At 34.0% G+C, this 19,857-nt stretch overlaps 1 protein-coding gene across 1 annotated transcript in view; it reads left to right on the plus strand.

Annotated features, from left to right (window-relative positions):
- The window catches only part of LOC119636096, a 66,315-nt gene that overhangs the window by 39,917 nt on the left and 6,541 nt on the right, over nt 1–19,857 (plus strand). The window contains exon 2 of the mRNA XM_038031229.1: nt 13,166–13,930. Coding sequence (XP_037887157.1) covers nt 13,467–13,930 — 464 coding nt within the window. The 5' untranslated portion in view covers nt 13,166–13,466. The remainder of the gene's footprint in view (nt 1–13,165; nt 13,931–19,857) is intronic.

Genomic DNA, 19,857 nt, shown 5'->3' on the forward strand with positions numbered 1-19,857 from the left:
CCGGTTAAGTATCAAGCAATCGCCTTTCATTCAAGGCTTGACTTCAAAACGAAGTGAATATTGTAAAAATCTGGGTGTTTGATGATTTTTCAATTTATGGGAAACTATTTGATAACTAAACAAATTTCAATAGTTCTGGATGATCGTGGGTTCAAATCTGAAATGTGGTAGAGTTTTCAATGAACCCGACAGCCTGCAAGTGCTTTAGCACTTTACCACACCAATAATAATTGGTCTAAATGCATATTGAAGTCAGGTTGAAAAATAAGTTTCAAATAAACGACAATGTGTGTGTCCGTTATGTATTTATTTTCTCCAATTTCTCTTGAAAGTGACTTAACACACAAGACCAGCTATTATTGCAAAGTTCCATAAACTTCGTTTATGGTGCTTTTACGGCTTTTAGATGAACAAAAAAAAAAGAAAAGGAAAACAGTTCAGGTCCTCAAATTCCATGATATTGCGCGCAAAGTATATATACATATATACATATCTATAGATATCTTAAAGACGTTTTAACTGCAATGAATATTATGTTAAAATTTCCTTTCATATACACTTGCATGTGTATGTGTAAACGCTAAGAAAGTTTTTGTTCTCATTACTAGCCTACAACTTTGAATATATGCTGGATGTAAATAGACTGACAAAAAAATTAAATGAAAACCTTTGATAAATAAATGATTTGTAAAGATAAGAAAAAACAAACAAATAAACATTTTTGTTACTAACAATTCATAAAAAAAAAAAAAAACAAAAACAAAAGCAAAAAAAAAAAAAAAAAAAAAAATGAATTAAATTGAAAAAAAGGTTTATAAATTAAAAAAAAGATAAAAAAACAAAAAAAAAATTTTTTAAAAAAAATAATTCAGGTCAAGGAAAGAAAAATGATGTTTCGCTCTATTCATCCATAGCCTTAAATTCAAGCATGTCATGCAATTACGAGCACACTATAATTAACATGAATATTGCCTTTTTTAAAAGCAAATTGCATTATTAAGAATGATCGCATCAATCTACCAAAGACAATAAAAGAAATATAAAATATTTTAGCTGGAAAACTCGAATTTCTGATAAAACATAGATTAAAATTAAATACAATTTTTTTTTTTTTTTTTTTTTTATAGACATTTGCAACAAATGGAAGTTTTTGTTATATATTTTTAAGCCATCTCATAAATTGCTATATATAAATGTTGCAATGCACATATATATATATATGTGTTTACAAACACACTTATATATATTACATTTTAAATAAAATATAATAGCTTGCCTTTAGTTCAGCATTCTATAAAATTTGGGAAACCCTTGAAAAAGTTTCACTCAATTCTTTGAATTCATTTCTAAGAATAAAATTTTAAAAACTAAATATGAAAATCTTAAGCATTTTCTAGCAATGTGGCATGTGTAACAAATTCTATAAAAATATTTATTAACTTTGTATATAGTTCACATATATTCTCTTTTCAATGCTAAGAAAACCATACCATAGTCAAAGACGCTGCTTGCATCAAGCATTCGTGACGGATTGAGCGCAGTTTTTTTTTTTCTTTTTTTTCGGTATAGCAATGCAAGTACGTTCTAATTTTCCAAAAATCGCAGTTTTCGCTAATTTGTAATATGTCAGCGTTATGCTTGCATTTATTATTGATAATGCGTTTAACATCCGCATACATATGTGTGAGGGGATGTCCTCTATTCATGTAGCACCGTGGCGCTCAAAAAGCACTAACGAAAGAGCAAGTTATATAGAGAGGAAATAATGATCACATCCTACTGAGTGTTTGTCCAATCGATGAATGTTATGTCTTTGCCGACTTAGCGCTCACTATAGCTGCGACCAAAGTAAAGTAACTTTACCGCACTAAGGTTTGAATCCGCGTGCACTGACTCGGTAGGCGCGATACCTATAAACGCATTATTGATGCAATGATGCATGATTATTAAATTGGGTCAATTTGTTCAAGAAGTTGAAAAAAAAATATTAAATTCTCCTCTATATGCCAATGCTTTCGTAGCGATTGTTTCGCTTGTACTTTTCTTTATTGTCGGCATCAAAGCAGTTTTTATTATGTTTATTATGAGTGAACAGAGAATTTTTGCAAATAAAAATTTGTTACGAATGACTTACGCATTATTCCTAAAAAGCATGCTTCATTTACATGGCTTAGATAAACATGTATGCTCTGTAGTTCGCTGTAAGAAGTCTTCGATTGCCGTATACATCTCTGTCTGTTTTATTATTATTGTTGTCTTTCTACATTTTTATGGCAATATTGAAATGAAATTGCGTGGAAACAACTAACAGAAACTCTTCGACTCACTTATCTACAGCAGCAAAATTTATAGAACACTTTACATGCGGGCAATTTAACCAAAAGACAGGAAAAAGAGCTAAAAAAGTCAGTTGGTTGGTAGGTAGGAACTATGATTACTTCCATCGATATATCGAACCCATATCGCATACATCGAATTATATATTTGTACCTTTTCAACTGAACATTATAGGTAGGCCGTCCTTATCGTGGATGGTGGTGTGCAGTTGTCGGCAAAAAACCATTTGGTCAAGCAGGCGTTGGTATCAACGATAAAACTGTAAAACTAGAAATCTATGACGAGTTCCTACAAACAGCAGGAGTACCACTAAGTAGAGCTAATAACAGTCACTGGTCAACAAGTCAAAGCAGTTGCATGATGACGTTCGTCGAATATGGCGAATTTTGTTGAGTTAGTTCCTTTCCGATTAATACCAATTTCAATTGATGAGTTATGGTCTATTCGCACCTGACTTCAATCGCGTTATTGACACATGTTTATTGTGTATATATCTTCCACACATCAAATGTCATTTCGATACGGAGTTCATTGTTTGTTAGAAATCCGGAAAATATGGATAACGTGCGTTAAGAAATACTTTCATTAAAATGCCTTATCCTGTTCTGTTGTAATAGATCGTTCATCGCTCATCGTTTTCTTTTCATAAAAAGACCAATGAGCGAATTTGTGGTGTCCTTAGTAGGACTTACATGAGAGAGGCAAATACTATTAGAGAAAAAGTAAGACAGAAAATTAAGATTTAAATGAAAGAGAGACAAAGAAAGAAAGACCGAAACTGGGTCTTATTCATTGATTTTCAACTTTAGATGGTTTCCATTTTGAGCTCTACACAAAGTTTTTAGATTACAAAAGTGACTTCAAGAGACAGAGGAGAGAAGCCAAGACTTCATTTCCTTTTGATAAATACGTCAACGTTCTCTTCCATTATATAGAGTTGTCTGCGTATGTTCGAAGTCATTTATGCACGCAATTAATCCAATTAAAAAATTATTCAATTACTTGTCATAGAGATGACAAACATCATGGCATATAGCCTATACTAACAATGGCCATAGTATGCGTGACAAAATGCTTTAATCATGTTGATAATCGCTTAAGTCTTTAGACCTGTAAACCATCTGCACACTCATTGAAAAATATCGGTTACAAACCGAGGCGGGGGTTTTCAACGGCTCCAACATACAGTAAACAATGAGTTCATGCGTTCCAAGTTAAATAAAATACACTTTTGCTATTTCTTTAAGTCGGCTGGAGTATGAAAACATTGCTTAGTGTTCCAACACTCATCTATGTAGAAGAGAATTATTATGTAAACGTATTGTTTTACTTGCAAAACTAAACTGTGGCACTTATATTTTTAATAATGCGGTTGCATACGTTAAGTAATACGAGGACATGCGAAACAGAAATTGCTGCCTCTATCCGAAACTCTAACACCATTTAACCTAAGGTCTCAACATTGCGCAAATATCGCTTTCATAGAATAGCTTATGAAACAGGCAGGAGCTCACTTCTAAGGGGTGCTAAGAAATGTCATCAGCTCGGTTTGAATACAAATCTGAACCGATATGTGCTTCTTCTTCCAAAACTTGGAGAAGTTGATGAATTTCAGTTGCTTAGTTTCAAAATTCAAACCTATGTCAATAAAGAAAATAAGTTAGAAATAAAATCAATCTTTTGTCTATTATGAGCGCATTCTCATGTAGGTTAAGACCGTTGTCAAGCTAGAAGATCACTCGTTCGACCTGTATATTTTCACATATTTACCGCTGATAAATGAATGATGACTGCCTTCCCGTAACGCAATAACCATGATGTCAGATTATAGTCGTATCAGCCAATGTAGCTTTGCTTTTAACTTGAAATGTTCTTCATTTTTTATTTCTTCCCATAAAACTAAAAGTGAATCTCCATCAACTTTTCCTCAACTTGTGAATAATTATTCAAGCAAGCACATTTATCCACATACATACTAACGCATGTGTACAAAATTAATGAAGCCTTTAAAACGAAAGTTAAGGTATGAAAAACGGGAAAATTTCGCCGAGATCTTCTTCTAAAGAGATTTCCATCCACGGTTTAAGATGAATTTTTATAATTTGCATTCTCATCATAAATTGAGAGATTAGCTTTTTAAAAATTTTTTATTATATGAACTTTCAGAGAAGTTTATTACATAACTTTTCTCTTTTATAACCTACCACCAGTAATGTCAAAATTATCACTGATAACTGCTCTTATAAAAAATACAAGAATTAATCGATATCTTAATCCTTCCGTGTTGTGTTGCGAACGGTTCAGAACGATTAATATGCCCCTTACGCAATACAGATGTATTTAAAAAGAAACCGTTGCATGATTTTAATTTGATGCATTTAATGTAACTCACATGAATTATATATAAACGCACTTACACGCATAAAGGCAAAGACAAACACATTTGCACGCATTAACATTAAGAAAATTGTTCATACCAAAGCATTTATAACGAACTATGATTCTCTTATAGTAAGAATGAGATGATGAAAGCCGAGGAACTGCGGACATTTTAACACATTATATAAATATATGTCATAAGCATACATGCATCGTAACATGTTTTCTGTACCAAACTAATACGCATATAAGTTTTTATATTTAACTTCAAGAGTAACCTTTATACGTTACTTATACGCAACTTTTGTACATTTTAAAAGCAATAAAAACTAAAGAATTGTGTAATCATGTGCAACATAAATAGATGAAGAAACACAGATTATTCTTACGCACAAACAAACGCTACTGCCAAACGTTTTTAAAAGCAACAATAGTTCCCCAAGACAGCCAAAAGGGTTGGTCGGGAAAAAAATCGATGAAATAAGCATTGAAGTCTGCGCCCACAGAAACGATCATAACACTTAAGCGATTTAATACAAACTCGGAAAAACGGAAATTAGTTCTCTTAGCTGTCTGACTGATTTGTTGTTCGTTTATGTAGATGGAAATTGGAAGGGATCAATTGGGCGCCTACTCCTTATATAAGGCTTACATAAAGCATTCGAAGCGATCGTTATTGCCTTTAACATATTCCCCGCCACTTGTGTAGCTTTTAGTATGCGTTAAATCGCATTTGCCCGCCAAGCTCAGCGTGTGCCGAAAACGGTACTTAATTATGAAAATTGCCAAATTTTTCAGGCACAAATCGCTAAGCGTGGCTCCTTCTTTCCCCGCCCAAGGACTTCTTTTCTTCGAAGAGTCTTCGAGGGTATCGTGGGTCGTCTGCATGCAATGTTCGTAACTCGTGTTACACCGGCCTGCAGGTGAAAGTTTTTTTTTCTGTCAGGAGAAAGTAAAACACTGTTTACGGAAAATAATTCTGTCCTTCCTATCCAATATATGCAATGCGAAAGATGTATTTCAAGCGACTTGCAGGCCCAAATGCAAATCTCATCCTTTCAGAATTTCAGGGGATAAGCAGATACACACAAATCACTTTTCGCACTGTCAGAATCCTTAATGCAAAGATGCAACTATCCGATCAATTAACGATTGGCATTGCCATTAACAAAGGATCATTACGGAACATTATATCTATGTCGATTGGTTTTCAACAACTACCTTTGCAGAACAGCTTCAAGCATTTTCAAGAATTTCGATAAAGAGATATTAGGCTCTCGCAAGAAAGATGAATCGTTAAGTCAACAACTGATATCATTGTGACTTAGCTAAGAACATCAATCACATTCTTTGTAAAGGAAATGTTATTGAACAGTGTTATAAGAATTCTCAACTACGTTAAAATTACAATAATTACACGTTTCCAATAATAAATAAACCATGGCTTTACTTTTTTCTAGAAGATACTAAATGGAGGTTCGGCACTGCTAGTCATCCCAAACATTACGAGAAACTTTCTTGCAAAAATGTTTTTTTATCTCTCACATTCCGTGTCAAACTGACTATGAGTAGATGCCACTTTTATGCCCTATGTACCGTTTTCGGCACACGCTGTGCTTGGCGGGCAAATGCGATTTACCGCATACTGAAAGCTACACAACTGGCGGGGAATGTGTTAAAGGCAATAACGATCGTTTCATAGCGTCACATCATTATTTTAGTGGAAAGCAGTGTTTTCCCATTGTCATTTTTAGTAGATTTTTCCTTCTAGATCTCTTGCATTGAATTGCTCTGCCTTTGAGAAATCACTCCTTATGTTAACATAAACGTACAATGAAGAAAAAATAAAAGTGTATAAAACTTTGGGGAAAAGTAAAACGAATGATAATTTACTGATGCATATAGTTTTCGCTATCCCAAGGAAAATAAATCGCAACGGTTAAGCTTGCAGGGAAACACGTCAATGCAGCGCACATAAAACGCATAAAAATAGCTAGGACGACAACATATAAAATCGACGAAGACTTGAGCAGCTACGAACAAATGAAGCAGACATAAAAATATCTATGAAACAAACGATTGCTTCAAGGTTACGCTTGAAGGTTTTCACTTTCAGAGCAACGGAAATTTAACGATAAAGTTCCTTAGATATGCACCAATGATACGATATATAAAATAAATAAAGCTAAGCCATTGCTAAAGCAATAAACGTACATATGTAAAATCTTTTCGCACCAGAAAATTTATTTCACCACATAAGAATTTTTCTTAATAACTATGCATACATATACACATGCATATAGAGAATAACTACGAGTGTATGTTCATGGAACACATTTAATGCAAAAGGAAAACCTAAACATAAATAGTTAAAACGTCGGCCAACCGACGATATACAGCTATTTCCTTTTGTGTTTCCACTTTAGTCACTGCATGAATACGTTTAAACAAGGAAAACTGGAATAAACAAAAATAAAAGAGGAAAATAAAAATAAAAAATAAGAAAAATAATAAAAAAAAAAACCCGAAGAAGAAAATAATGAACTTAACTATAGCGAAAACAACATAGACAACAATCAATAGGATTTTCATGTAATTGCTTATGTTCTTCAATCGTCAGCACAAAGCCAATTGTCTGCGTTGAAGTTGTTATTGTACCTTTCGCTTATAAAAACTTGAATGAATGCATACTTGTGGTACTTAAGTTCCTCGAATTTTCATATTTAATTGACTACATTTCTCTCTTTCGCTCTATCTTTTGTTTTTCCTCCTTTTTAGTTTGTCATTTAGTTATATATATACACAAAATCGAACAATGTACGTAATTGTTAAACGGTTGCAAAGTTACGTACAATCAAGCATACACGTATTGTGCACCATATTTGCCGTAATGAAGTACGTGATAGAATAAAAAAAAAAATTATTATTTTCTTGTTTTTTTTTTTATGTCTTCAACTCTTACTTGGGATCATGAAAGCGTGAAAGTAACTCACAAATATGTTTTCCAATCTTATTATGAAATATAAAATCCTTGCAATCTTATATAATCCATTATTCACAATAAAAGTTTTTAATAATTCTCTTATGATGTTATTCATGATTATAAATACATTTGGTTGGCAATTAAGTTATTGCCGATTTCAGTTCTAGATGTGTGTCACTCCCCTTTCTATAATATTCATAAATGTTACGATCTTCTTCTTCTTCTTGTATAAGATTAACATGGAGTGCAAAAACGAGCAAGTTCGCCATATTTTGGTTTATTATTTCCGTAAAGGAAAGAACGCAGTGCAAGTTGCCAAAAAGTTATGTGATATGAATGGCCCTTAAAGAAAGGCAATGCCGAAATTGGTTTGAAAAATTCCGTTCTGGAGATTTTTCTCTTAAAGATGACCAACGTTCAAGTCGACTAGTTGAGCTTACTGAGGTTGAAATCAAAACAATCATCGAAGCGGGTCGTCACCCAACTACACGGGAGATTGCAGAGAAGTGAAATGTTTTACATACAGCCAATGAGAAGCATTTAAAACGTGTCGGTTTTTTTAAGAATCTAGGATATTTTGGGTTCCGCACGATTTGAAAGAAATTTATCTGACAAAGGGCATCAGCGCTTGGGAATTATTACTTAAACGCAATAAATTCGATACGTTTTTAAAACGAATCATCACTGAAGACGCGAAGTGGATTGTGTATAACGATCGTGGTGCGCGTCTAATAAGACATCGCAAACCACTTCAAACGCGCCTACCCAACAAAAGAAGATTTCGCTGTCAAGTTGGTGGGATTGGAAAGATCAGGAACCCAACCAATAATTAAAAGGTCTACTGTCAGCAACTGTCAGCAAATTGTGTGCAGTAGTGGAGCAAAAGCGACCAGAATTGGTTAATCGTAAAGATGTCATTTTCCACCAAAACAATGCTAGGCCGCAAAGGTCTTTGGCCACTCGGCAAAAATTGATGGATATTGGTTGGGAATTGATGTTGCATCCACCATATAGCTATGACCCCACGCCATCGGATTACCACTTATTTCGACTCCCGGACACAACACCCTTCCTGATAAAACTTTCAATGATGATGACGCTGTAAAATCTCACTTAACTCTTTGTTTTGGTCGAAAAGGATCAGACTCCCTACGAGCGTGAAATTTTCAAGTTGGCAGAGAGATGACAAAAGGTCATCGTACCTTCAAACTATATTCTAAATAAAAAAAAAAATCTTTTACTTAATTAAACAAATCTGCAATTACTTAGTTGCCAATCCAATAAAAACTGTCAAGTCTCTGCAAGTCTATGTTTCTTGATTTCAATCATTTTTATTTCACTCAAGGAGTTAAAAGGTATATATTTTAGTATCGTTGTATGAGAAAGCCATTTAAAAGTTTCTGAATCTGTCTACAACGTGAATTTATAAGAAAAAATTGCTTTGGGTGGAGTTAAGTTTATATGACGCATTTTTAAACGTAATCCACAACGACATTTATCTTATCAGTAGACTACGACGTATGCTTCATTATAATCTCAACTATAAATTCAATCGGGATCGTTGTGGCTTCGCCTGACACACACAGTTAATGGGCAGTTCTTCAAAAGCGACACACTTTTCATTATTATATGTTTGTAGGAGCAATGCCTTCTAACATATTTATCGCTATATTAAATGACTATTAAATTACTGCACATTCATTAAAGTCTTGAATTTTTTCTGAAAGCATGCTTTTGTCGAAACTAAGCTATTTAGGTCGATTTGGCGTTAATGGTTTCTTCAAATGAAAGATTGATAAATTTTTTCAATTTATATATGTTTGTTTATTTATTTTATTTACGACGCATAACATTCAACTAACATAAATTAACAGCTTATGCTAATTATTATTAATAATTAATACAGAATAAATAAAGAGAAGTAAAGACAACATAAATGATAAAAAAATGAAAGAATGAAATTCATGTGTAAATAAACAAGAGCAAAAAAAAAAAAAGAAAAAAAAAAAAAGAATGCAACTAACACTTCAAAGGTATGTACATATCCAGCGTAAATGTTGTTAGAGGTGCATCCACTTGGCAGCCGATAATAATCAAAAATGTAGTTCAATTTTCCTACGAAAATATCGAGATTGGAAACTAGTCAACAGATGACGTAAGCAAGCGCATTTAAGAGATTTAATGGATACGACATGGAGATGAAGAACAACAACAAATATCATTAAATTTGTTGAAAGGATTCTAAAAGGATTGGAAGGCTCGTAATTATATCTACATTGACTAAGCTTCGAGAAAGTAAAATTCCTAGAAAAACAGTTCGGAGCCTTGAGGTTTATCTACTAAAGGAACGTCGGCGAATCCATAGCGCCATTTATTAACTTAATTAGAAAGAAAATATCGCGAATAAATTTGCTTTTATCAAGCAACGGCATTCGGTTTTCATAAAGAAGCAAAAAGATAAACGGGTTCCAGCGCAAATTGCTAAGGGCGAACAGAAAGAATTGCCTTTGAACAGATCCATCGTTAGAAATGACTTTCATAAGAAAAAGTATCAAGCAAAATTATATAAATATTTTGAATGAGGAATTCGTTATTGTTGAGAAGAACGCTATGGAAAAACGATCGCTAACACCATCCTGCTACAGGTCAAGGAAACTTCTCTATAACATGTTTGAGGAACACATTTGAGTGGCACACCTACGATTTCCTTTTATTGGCTATAACTGTGCATTTGTAGTTAAATTTTTAAACATTTTATGCTTCGTCCTTTTATTTTTAAATTTTATATTATATAGCAATTTAATATTCATTCGAGAAATAATTTTTGAAAGAGTTGTTTACAAACAAATCAATAAATGGTTAAATAAATGTAAAAAAAAAGGCAAAAATTATACTTTATTAGGAGAAGACTCTAAAAGGGAAAAGTAAAACGATTTTAAGAATTTCCAAAAATAAAATATTATTATTTTTTTTTTTTTTTATAACATAAACAAAGAGAAAAATTTCATTTTTCAAAGAGCTAACGAAATATAAAGTGACCAGAATTTTATTGGCAAGAAAGAAACAGATATGGAAACTATGAGTTCTTTTAGTTGCAAACTTGCAAAGCACAAAAAAGGCTAAGTAAATTTTGTTTTTCTAGTAGAATTGCTAGTCATAAAGAAATTTGAGGACCACTTCTCAATTCACTTTTCAATTTCAGATATTTCGCAATTTTCTTTCAAGTCATCATTTCGCTCTTTTCTTACTTTCTTTCATTCATACAAAAAAAAAAAAAAAAACGATGCAAAAATATAAAGAAAACCAAATATCCGTAAGAGAGGAGCGCCATCCTTGAGAAAGGAATGAGTTTGGTCACCTTAACAAGTAATCTGTTAATGGTTGCAAGTTATATCAGTATTCATATTAAATTCTTCGCAAAAGGTAAAGTACACTATTCAAATAAACTCTTTGGATACTTGGAATTAAAAGTAGTTATGATAGTTCTTACAGAAAATACTGCAAACATAAATTCGCATTTACGTATTACAAATTCACAAATGGATATTTGCGTGCATATCGAAATACCGAGTGAGCCAAAAAGACGCGCTAACAAGAAAACTGATACCACAACCACAAAACATGCACATGTAGACACGTTTCCTGCACGTTGCACTTATTGCTTTTAAGGTGATAACTTTGCATAAAGTGCGCCTATTGACACCCCTCAAAATACACACTTGTGTTACAAAACTTGGCAATTCGAAACACTGAACATTGTACGACGATAATTAGAAGAACTTTGGAAAGCTCATTAGGGCGCTGTTGTGATTTTCTTCGCCATGCACAAAAGTTTAAATTAGACGGATAAGTTATAATTGTGATCGCAAAAAAGAATATTAACTAAGCCAGCTCCAACTTTACAAATTTTACGCACACTTCTTGAATAAATTTATTTAAAAATTGAACAACAGTTCTTGGACACCGCTTACTTGACCTTTTCTTTTAAGCGGGGTAAACCATTACCAACCCAAGTCAGCGTGCGACCTTCGTCACACTAAAACCCACTCGACGTCTGACGGAAAATCTCTTGGAACTTCTGTTAAGCAGTACGTCAGGAGAACAGTCTAGGCCTCAACTCACACCCTCTACTATGTTGTTTTATAAGTCTTCATAAGCGCTCTTTTGATCAAAGTTTTGCAGTCATAACATTATTTACGCCTTATGCCAAGTTCCAAATTTCGGACCAGTGCAGTCTAGACACTACTAGATTGTTGTGCGTCACACTTTCTCCTACAACTTGATATATCATCTCTCCCTTGGACTTGGGAACATTGTAGCGCAGATTGACCATTTTGCACACACTCTAGACAATCATGCCCCCTCTTATATAAGCGCTGCAGAAAGCAACCATGGCCACTCAAAATTTACGTTAAATAAAGCTCACACTTCCTTTTCACCCATTCTTTTACAATCTTTGGCAATCAGTCTATAGTTTAATTCACCTGAGGTTGAGATACCTCAGGCTGTTTGCCATGGCCACAGGCTTGTTTGATGTATTAGTTCTTTCTCCTCTTGTGCCAGTCGCCTCGCATGTTACTTTCGAACATCGTGCATGTCTGCTGCTGGCATTACTCCGCTTATGGTGGTTCCTTCAGCGTCGTACGAGATGGTGCAGAAGTCGTTTTTGTTACAATTCTAAACGCTCTTGTTCGCTAAGCTCCAATTTGCTGAACTAAGATATTTGAAAGTAAAAATTAATTATTGTTGCCACATTGTAGTAATCTATGTGCCGCACAAAAAAATAAAAATATATTTCTGCTCATAAACGTATTATTATTACTAATTTAGCCGGAGAACAAATTCGAAGACTAAAGTCTTAAAGCACTAGCATCTAATGTAATCGGTTTTATTAAAAACTCTAGCGGGCCTGAGATTTCAACCTCACTGAGTTGAGACTCTTTGCCCTCATAAACATAGAAAAAAATGTTTATTCAAAATATTTAAATTCGTTATTATTTACCAAAAGGCGTACGCGTTGCGTGCAAGTGGCATTCATTTATAAGTAGCTTGACAGCGAATGTGTTAAAATATCTAATACAATGTTAGCGAATCCAATAGAAGAATATTTTCATATGAACATTTACTTGTGTAAGCTTTCAAATATGAATAAAATAAGAGTATGCACACAAATGAGAAAAACGCATAGCGTCTCATGTCATTTCTAACTCGAAAAAGAATCGTGTCATTGGTGCGTACGTGTTCTTCATTTTCTCTAGTGCACAGGCATCGAGCGACAACAACAATTTTGTATTAGTATAGTAAAACTAGCTTATCTTGGGATATTATAAATTTAAACCTTTTCGAGTCGTATTTACAGTTATTCCAGATGTTGTTACCATTTGAAAAATATCCTCTCAGCTACTATTGCACAAAATTTAAAACAAGTCACATTATTTATTGTAATACTTTTTAATTTAATTTCAGGTAGAATTTTCGAAACGCAGACAACTCCCAATGCGTCTAACCGGGCATTAAAGAGAGCTGTAAACGAAATCCTTAGTCAACCACATTTTTTTGTTTTCTTCTTTTTTTTTATTCGTTTGCTAAGCTGTTAAAGTTATAGAAATTCAAAGCAAGGAAAAAGACAGTGTAAACAAGAAAAAAAAAGAAGAAAAAAAAAAAAGTAGCAAAAGAAAAAAAGAAGGAAGAAAGAAAGCACTGAAAAGGAAATTCACCCCTTACTAGATAACACCATTAAGTCAAGCTCACACTAAAATTAACAACAATGCGAATGAACGCTTCGGTGCTTGCTATTGTGTTCGTGCTCTTCTTGGGGTCAAAACGTTATTTACAGGGTGTACGTGCTTATCCACCCACTGACATGAAGTCACATTCACTTGCGGTACACAATGACGGTGATAATGACGGCGCGATTTATGTTGAACCACAACACAACAAACCGATCTACATACGTCGTCAAACGAAACAAAAAAATGAACGTACTGCTCCTGTTACTAGCTCCGTAACAGTAACGACAAATTCTACTTCATCAATGCCGTCAACAGTGAAAGCCGCACCCGCAACTACAGAGAAACCGCAATTAAAATCTGCTTTTGTATACAGGGCCGAGCTTCCAACTCTACCCGAACGAAAGACTGAGCATCCTATTAACGCAGCAAATACTGTTGGCACTAGTCACAGTAATGTACAAAGCGATAGTGACTTGATGAAAAAAATTATTGGATCTAGGTGAGTAGGATATGGCAAAATGAAATTATAAAAAAAATAAAAAAAAAAAAACCTCAGTTCAATTGCACTCTTTAGATATAATTATTTGTGCATATAAACATGCGAAAAAAAACTATTGCTTGTTTATTTATATGCTTTCACACAACTTTATAATATGCCAATCCATCTACTGCTTTGAATGCTCTTTATGAAAAAAACATATTTAATATATTTTTTATTCCAACTGTAAGTAAGTACTCGATGTTCATATGAATTGAAACGCGAATTGAAATGTTAGTAAAAAACATTTATTTGTTATGTCAATTAATTAACACTACCATTCAATAGTGTTTAAAAAAAAAAACACGTTAATGATAATGAAAACAAAGATATTGTTTTTGTTGCTACGCCCTTTTGCTTGTATTTTTCATTAACACTTTGGTTTCGTTTCTCTTCGACTGTCGAGAAGGTACGGCAAATAATTACGCATATATATATATGGAAGTCTGGAGCAAACACAATACTCTTACTAGTAAAGACTAATAGTGAATGAATTTGAATCAGCTATCTAACCATACCTAAGGCAAAATACCGACAGGACATACGTGGACAAATGTGTCAACCTCAACAGAACCAAATAGCAGAACTTAAGATTTATTCAAACATATGTAGTTGAGTTGAGCAACTAGACAGACCACCTTCTTCCCCCCAAAACAAGTAACATTAACAATGTGATTAGCACTAAAGTGACTGACAGATGCCCGGCAAAATGCAGTCATCATAAATTTATTGAAATGAGTTTCTGCTTGTGTGCCCCCACATATACACGAATAAATAAAGCGATATATGCCTCTAGGCGACTGAATTATGCTCTTCTATTTGCTTGCTATAAATAGGATATGAGAACTGATCCATCTGATGATTTGCCCAGGAATAATTATTTTACTAAATGTGCTAAGACCAACAAAAGCATCAAAAATAAAGTAAATTTATAAACTGGTAAGCATTTGAACTAAAGTAAAATCAATACGAAAATAAATATTGGGAATAAGTCAAGTCAGAGCCAAGCATCAATCGACTTGAAAAAATATCTACAAATATCCATCCATACGTAATAGAAATATGGATATGGAACTCTTACCTGACCAAGCACCTTTAATAAGAAGCTTTACGCACAAGAGTGTGCCTTCGCGCGCCACTCTTTAAATTACCATTCGATTCTAGCAGTGTTTGGCATATCAAACACATACTCCTATGCATGCAGAGATGAATCTTTTTAGCTTGAATATGAATTCCATCAAGTCAACAATATTCTCTGGGGTGATAATGAAATAGCCATACATATAGGCTTAAGTTACAATTAGCATCTTGAATACATCAACCAGCTTCAATTTTCTTCGTTATTTTCAAACAGTTTACTTCATTAATTCATCACTGGTTTTTCTAACTGCACAAGCATTTGTTAAACTATAACTTTTTCGCGTGAAAAGTTGAGTTTTGTTTAAAAATTTTACTTACTTTGCTCAATAGTATACAACGTAGGTTTTGGAAGCCTTGCCACGGAAAGGTTAAACACGGAAGCTTTACTTTCGTTACTTAATACAAACGAAACCGCTGCTCTGAGTGATTTTGCTGCTTCTTCAAAACACTTTTCATTGTGGCAAGATATTTAATCGATTTATTTATTTGTTCATCTATTTGGCTACAGTTTGTGTCACGTTAAGCTTGTGAATAAATTGAAATAAAATCGTTTATTAGTAATTTTATTGCTTTTAATTGCCACACTGTAGCCGCCATATGATAGGAAACGAATTTCTCGCATGCGATAAGTTGAACGCAACAGTAAAGAGATGGAAAGTCGTGATTGAAATAAAAGGTAAAAACTCGGACTACTCCCGTATTTACAATGATCCGAGTGAACCTAGTTACATCTTGAAATTCAACTAACACTAAGAGGAGGAAGAACAAATCATTCGTGATTATGCTAATTAAAATTATTCCTACTAATTTAAAGCAAGCATTCTTAAGCGTTAACTTTATGATGAAAATTACAATTTTATGGAAGAAAATTATTTAAACAATTATTTAATCAATAAAGAATATGTCTTAAGTTCATCACAGCTGTTGAGAACTAGTGGATTGCGTTAAGAAAGAAAAGATGCGACTAAAGTAGAGGAAATTTTTTAAAATTTTACTTTAAGTTTTTACTTAACTTTTTTTATTATAGGAATGCCCCTGAATGGCCCAGTAGGCAAAGAGTCTCGACTAACAACGCAATGGTCGTAAGCTCAAATCTCGTGGCGACGTAGAACACTTTCTGCTTATAGATGAACTCCTTTCGGCGATTAACGTCAGTCTCATCTAATATGCGGACTCGTATCTCCGTCAATCTGACGTAGACATGATTACATAGTGCTCTCCAAATTTTATGAAAGTAAATTTAAAAAAATCTAAGAAGCTTTCATTCTCAAGAAGAGCTCTATTCACTATTAATTTCGTCATTGACTCACGCAAGTTGGAAAAAGTAAATTCGTTTATGGACTTAGGGGTTTCATTCGACGTTAAGCCGCGTTAGGTCATTAAACAGTCGTCTGAGGAGCTTGATGACACTTACGTTACAAAAAGGCTATATATGAGCTTAGCGACAACGCACCCGTTGTGCGTTCCCTCTACCTATAGGCGCATGTAAGTTTAATAGAATTCATTCAAAATCAATTTGCGAACTTTGACCTTAGGAATTTGGACTGGGATCCGTTTGCCTCCTTTTAGATTGCTTTTAGTAGCCTTGCCGTCACTTGAGATTTATCTTCCGTGTTTGGTACTTAATTAAATTAAATAATGCCATTACTTGGGGAGATAAACTTCAATGTCCTCAACCATTTCTTTAGGGACTTTACTTTCTCAAAGCTTAGTCAATGTAAATATAACTGCGACCTTTTCAATCCTTTTAGAGCCCTTTGCAAAAATCTAAATGATATCTGTAGATTAATGTCCATGTCCGATTCATTAAATACTGTCAATTCAACTCTCCTAAATACGAGCACGTTACCTACTTGGAATCTACACTACTCCAATACTACTACTCTACTGCACTAATCTCGATATCTTCATAGGATTCGAAATTTGAACTGCATTTCTCATTCTTATCGGTCGCCTACATGTTACATACTTACAATGGTCTGCCTCTAACATGGATTTACGCTGGCTACGAGTGTGCCTCTACGCTAGATATTCAAGCTTGTTTTTTTTTTTTCTACGTGAATTTTTTTCCTTTCAGTTTTTTTTTCTTAATTTTTTATTATACACTTTTTAAACGTTATTAATAAAACTTAGCAATAGATTTGTTTCTAAAAGCCAATTAAATTCGGCTGTTGATTATGTTATATGTGCTAATTTGATGTGTAAAGAAAATAAAATAAATTAAACACGCCTTCTAGAGTCTCAAGGAACTTCCTTACAATTTGGTTATCTCATTAGACTCTTTTTTCCTCTCCACGTGCCATATATGCAATTTCGTGCTGTTTATTAGTTGTTTTCAATAAACGACTCCAGCGATTATGTGAAATCGGTATTGCTAAACTTACGCGATTAAGACTTCCATTAAATGCTGTTGAGACGAATCTTCGATACTCCATTACTCTGTTCCGTTATCCTTGAGTATATTTTTATAATTCTATCCGTAGTTTCCTTCATATTCAAGGAACAAGTCGAGAAGGGTACGGATCAAACAGCTACTCAGGTTATTTCGAAATCATGAAAACATGTTTCCATCAAAGTTTTTTTCGCTTAGATAGTTTGTTTTATTGCAACCACATATAACTTTGATTTTGTTTAATATATCAAAACTCGAATATTAGCCGATGGAAGAATTCAACTGTAAAATCACTCACTTTTTAAGTCTTCTTAAAGTATTATTTTTTGTTTATCCTAAACTAAGGCTCTTTTCAACATGCATTTAATGCATTATTGAAAAAAAAAAAAAAAAAAAAAAAAAACTCACATAACTATTTTATTTATGTATTATTATATTTTTATATACACATAAGCACTTGAAAATATTTACTCTGCATGAATAGATATCAGTCAACAATTCTTACGTATCACGTATATTGTGTACCTTTATGCATGTGCGCTTAACTAATAAAGTGCGATAATGCACTTAGGATTGTGCATAAGCACGATATGAACATATAAATATATATGTACGTACTTCTGTTTGCAAAATGTGTGAAAGGTACATACACATAATGCATCACTGCTTTTCATATATCTACTCTACAGTTCAAATATGTTGGGCGAAATTGTATTTTGTTATATATGATCGCTTCAAAAGATGAAGTTTTCTTTTTGTATCCATCATTAGAGGATGGGGCTATATTCATTTCATCAAAACGTTTGCAGCGAACCAGTGGAAGCTTCAAAAACCCTATAAACTTTCTACACTCGAGAAGCAAAAAAATCATACACGCCCTACATTTTCACTTTGAACATAAATTGAATTAAATTCAGTTTGCAAACATAAATTAAATTAAACTAAAGTACACGCTCCACCTTGACCCACAAAATCTTTATAGTAGCAATAACATAATAGAAATATCCAAAATCACTTGTTTCAGATAGCGCTGCTTCCGCGACTTTGATTAATTATAAAGGAGTAATAAAACAAGAAAATTGGTAGAAAATATTTATTAATATGAGGTATTCCCTCACCTAGTCTGAATAACAGCTTCCATTTGCAAAATTCTACGGTATCCGATCACATTTGTCCGGGATGAAGATGTGGCGCATCGAGCAAGCTATGCTGTACTGGCGCTTTACAGAGGCGACATGTGGTCTTGCGTTTTCATGGATGAATAAGAAACTTTTTCCGATAAATCTCTCTGCTTCCAGGATATCTTTGATGTAAAGTCGGGCGGTGATCGACCCAAAATTTGCACAAGCCGCCCCGATATGACAAATGTTAAGGCATGAAGCATTGTGCAAACGCTTACTGGGTCTTCGGTAGGCTTTTCCCAGTGCGTCGTTACCATGAAGACACGTCGTTCATTCGTCAGGGCACAGTAATTTTTCCCATCCATCTGTCCAATTCACATGTTTTCGAGCGAACTGCAGGCGTGCGCTGTCAGCCTCCTTCGGCTAGTGTTCTTCTAACTACGAGTGATTTCCACTGCTCTAACCGCCTGGAGCTCCTGCCTGAGTTGAACCGCATCCAATCGGCGTTTTCGTAATGATGTTGTGATAAGTAAACTGTCACAACGGTGTGTTGTAGCACATTGCTGGCCACTTCCTCGCCTAGTACAGTCACCCGTCTCTTGATGTCGCTAGTATACAACTTGAACAGTATGTACACTTAGTTGTCGTTCCATTCCGGATTCTGCGCTGTAGTGTGTTCATTTTCTTTTTCCGAATTATCTCGTATTCGATAAAGCACCTTTCAGATTGCGAATGGATATCGACACGATATGATTTCTAACATCTGGTCTAAAGCTCGAAAACAGCCCTACCTGAAATGAGTGATTTTGGGTATTTCTAATGTGTTATTGCAACCGTAATGATTTTGAACCTGGAGAGTAACCATTAGGTGTTTTTCAAAAGCTAAGTGTGTACTTTAGTTTAATTTAAATTATGTTTACAATCTAAATTTAAGTTCGGATTGAATATGTGGGGAGTACGCGAATTTTTTGCTCTTGAGTGTATGTTGATGATTAATATCTGAATCGATTCAGACATCTTTCTCTGTCCCTGTGTCTATCTGTCTCTCCGTCTATTAATTGCTGATGGGGAGCAAACTGCTGGTATCGGCTTCAAATATGACAAAAACTTTATCCACAGTAGAACATCAACTGGAGTCACCACTATTTTCAAAAGCAAAAGAAAAATGGGTTTTTTGGGTTTTACTCATAAACTATAGCAATAAAAATTTGTGCACTCTATCCTAAGATGAAGTT

Source organism: Glossina fuscipes, unplaced genomic scaffold (assembly GCF_014805625.2).
Source record: "Glossina fuscipes isolate IAEA_lab_2018 unplaced genomic scaffold, Yale_Gfus_2 27, whole genome shotgun sequence".
NCBI lineage: Eukaryota > Metazoa > Arthropoda > Insecta > Diptera > Glossinidae > Glossina > Glossina fuscipes.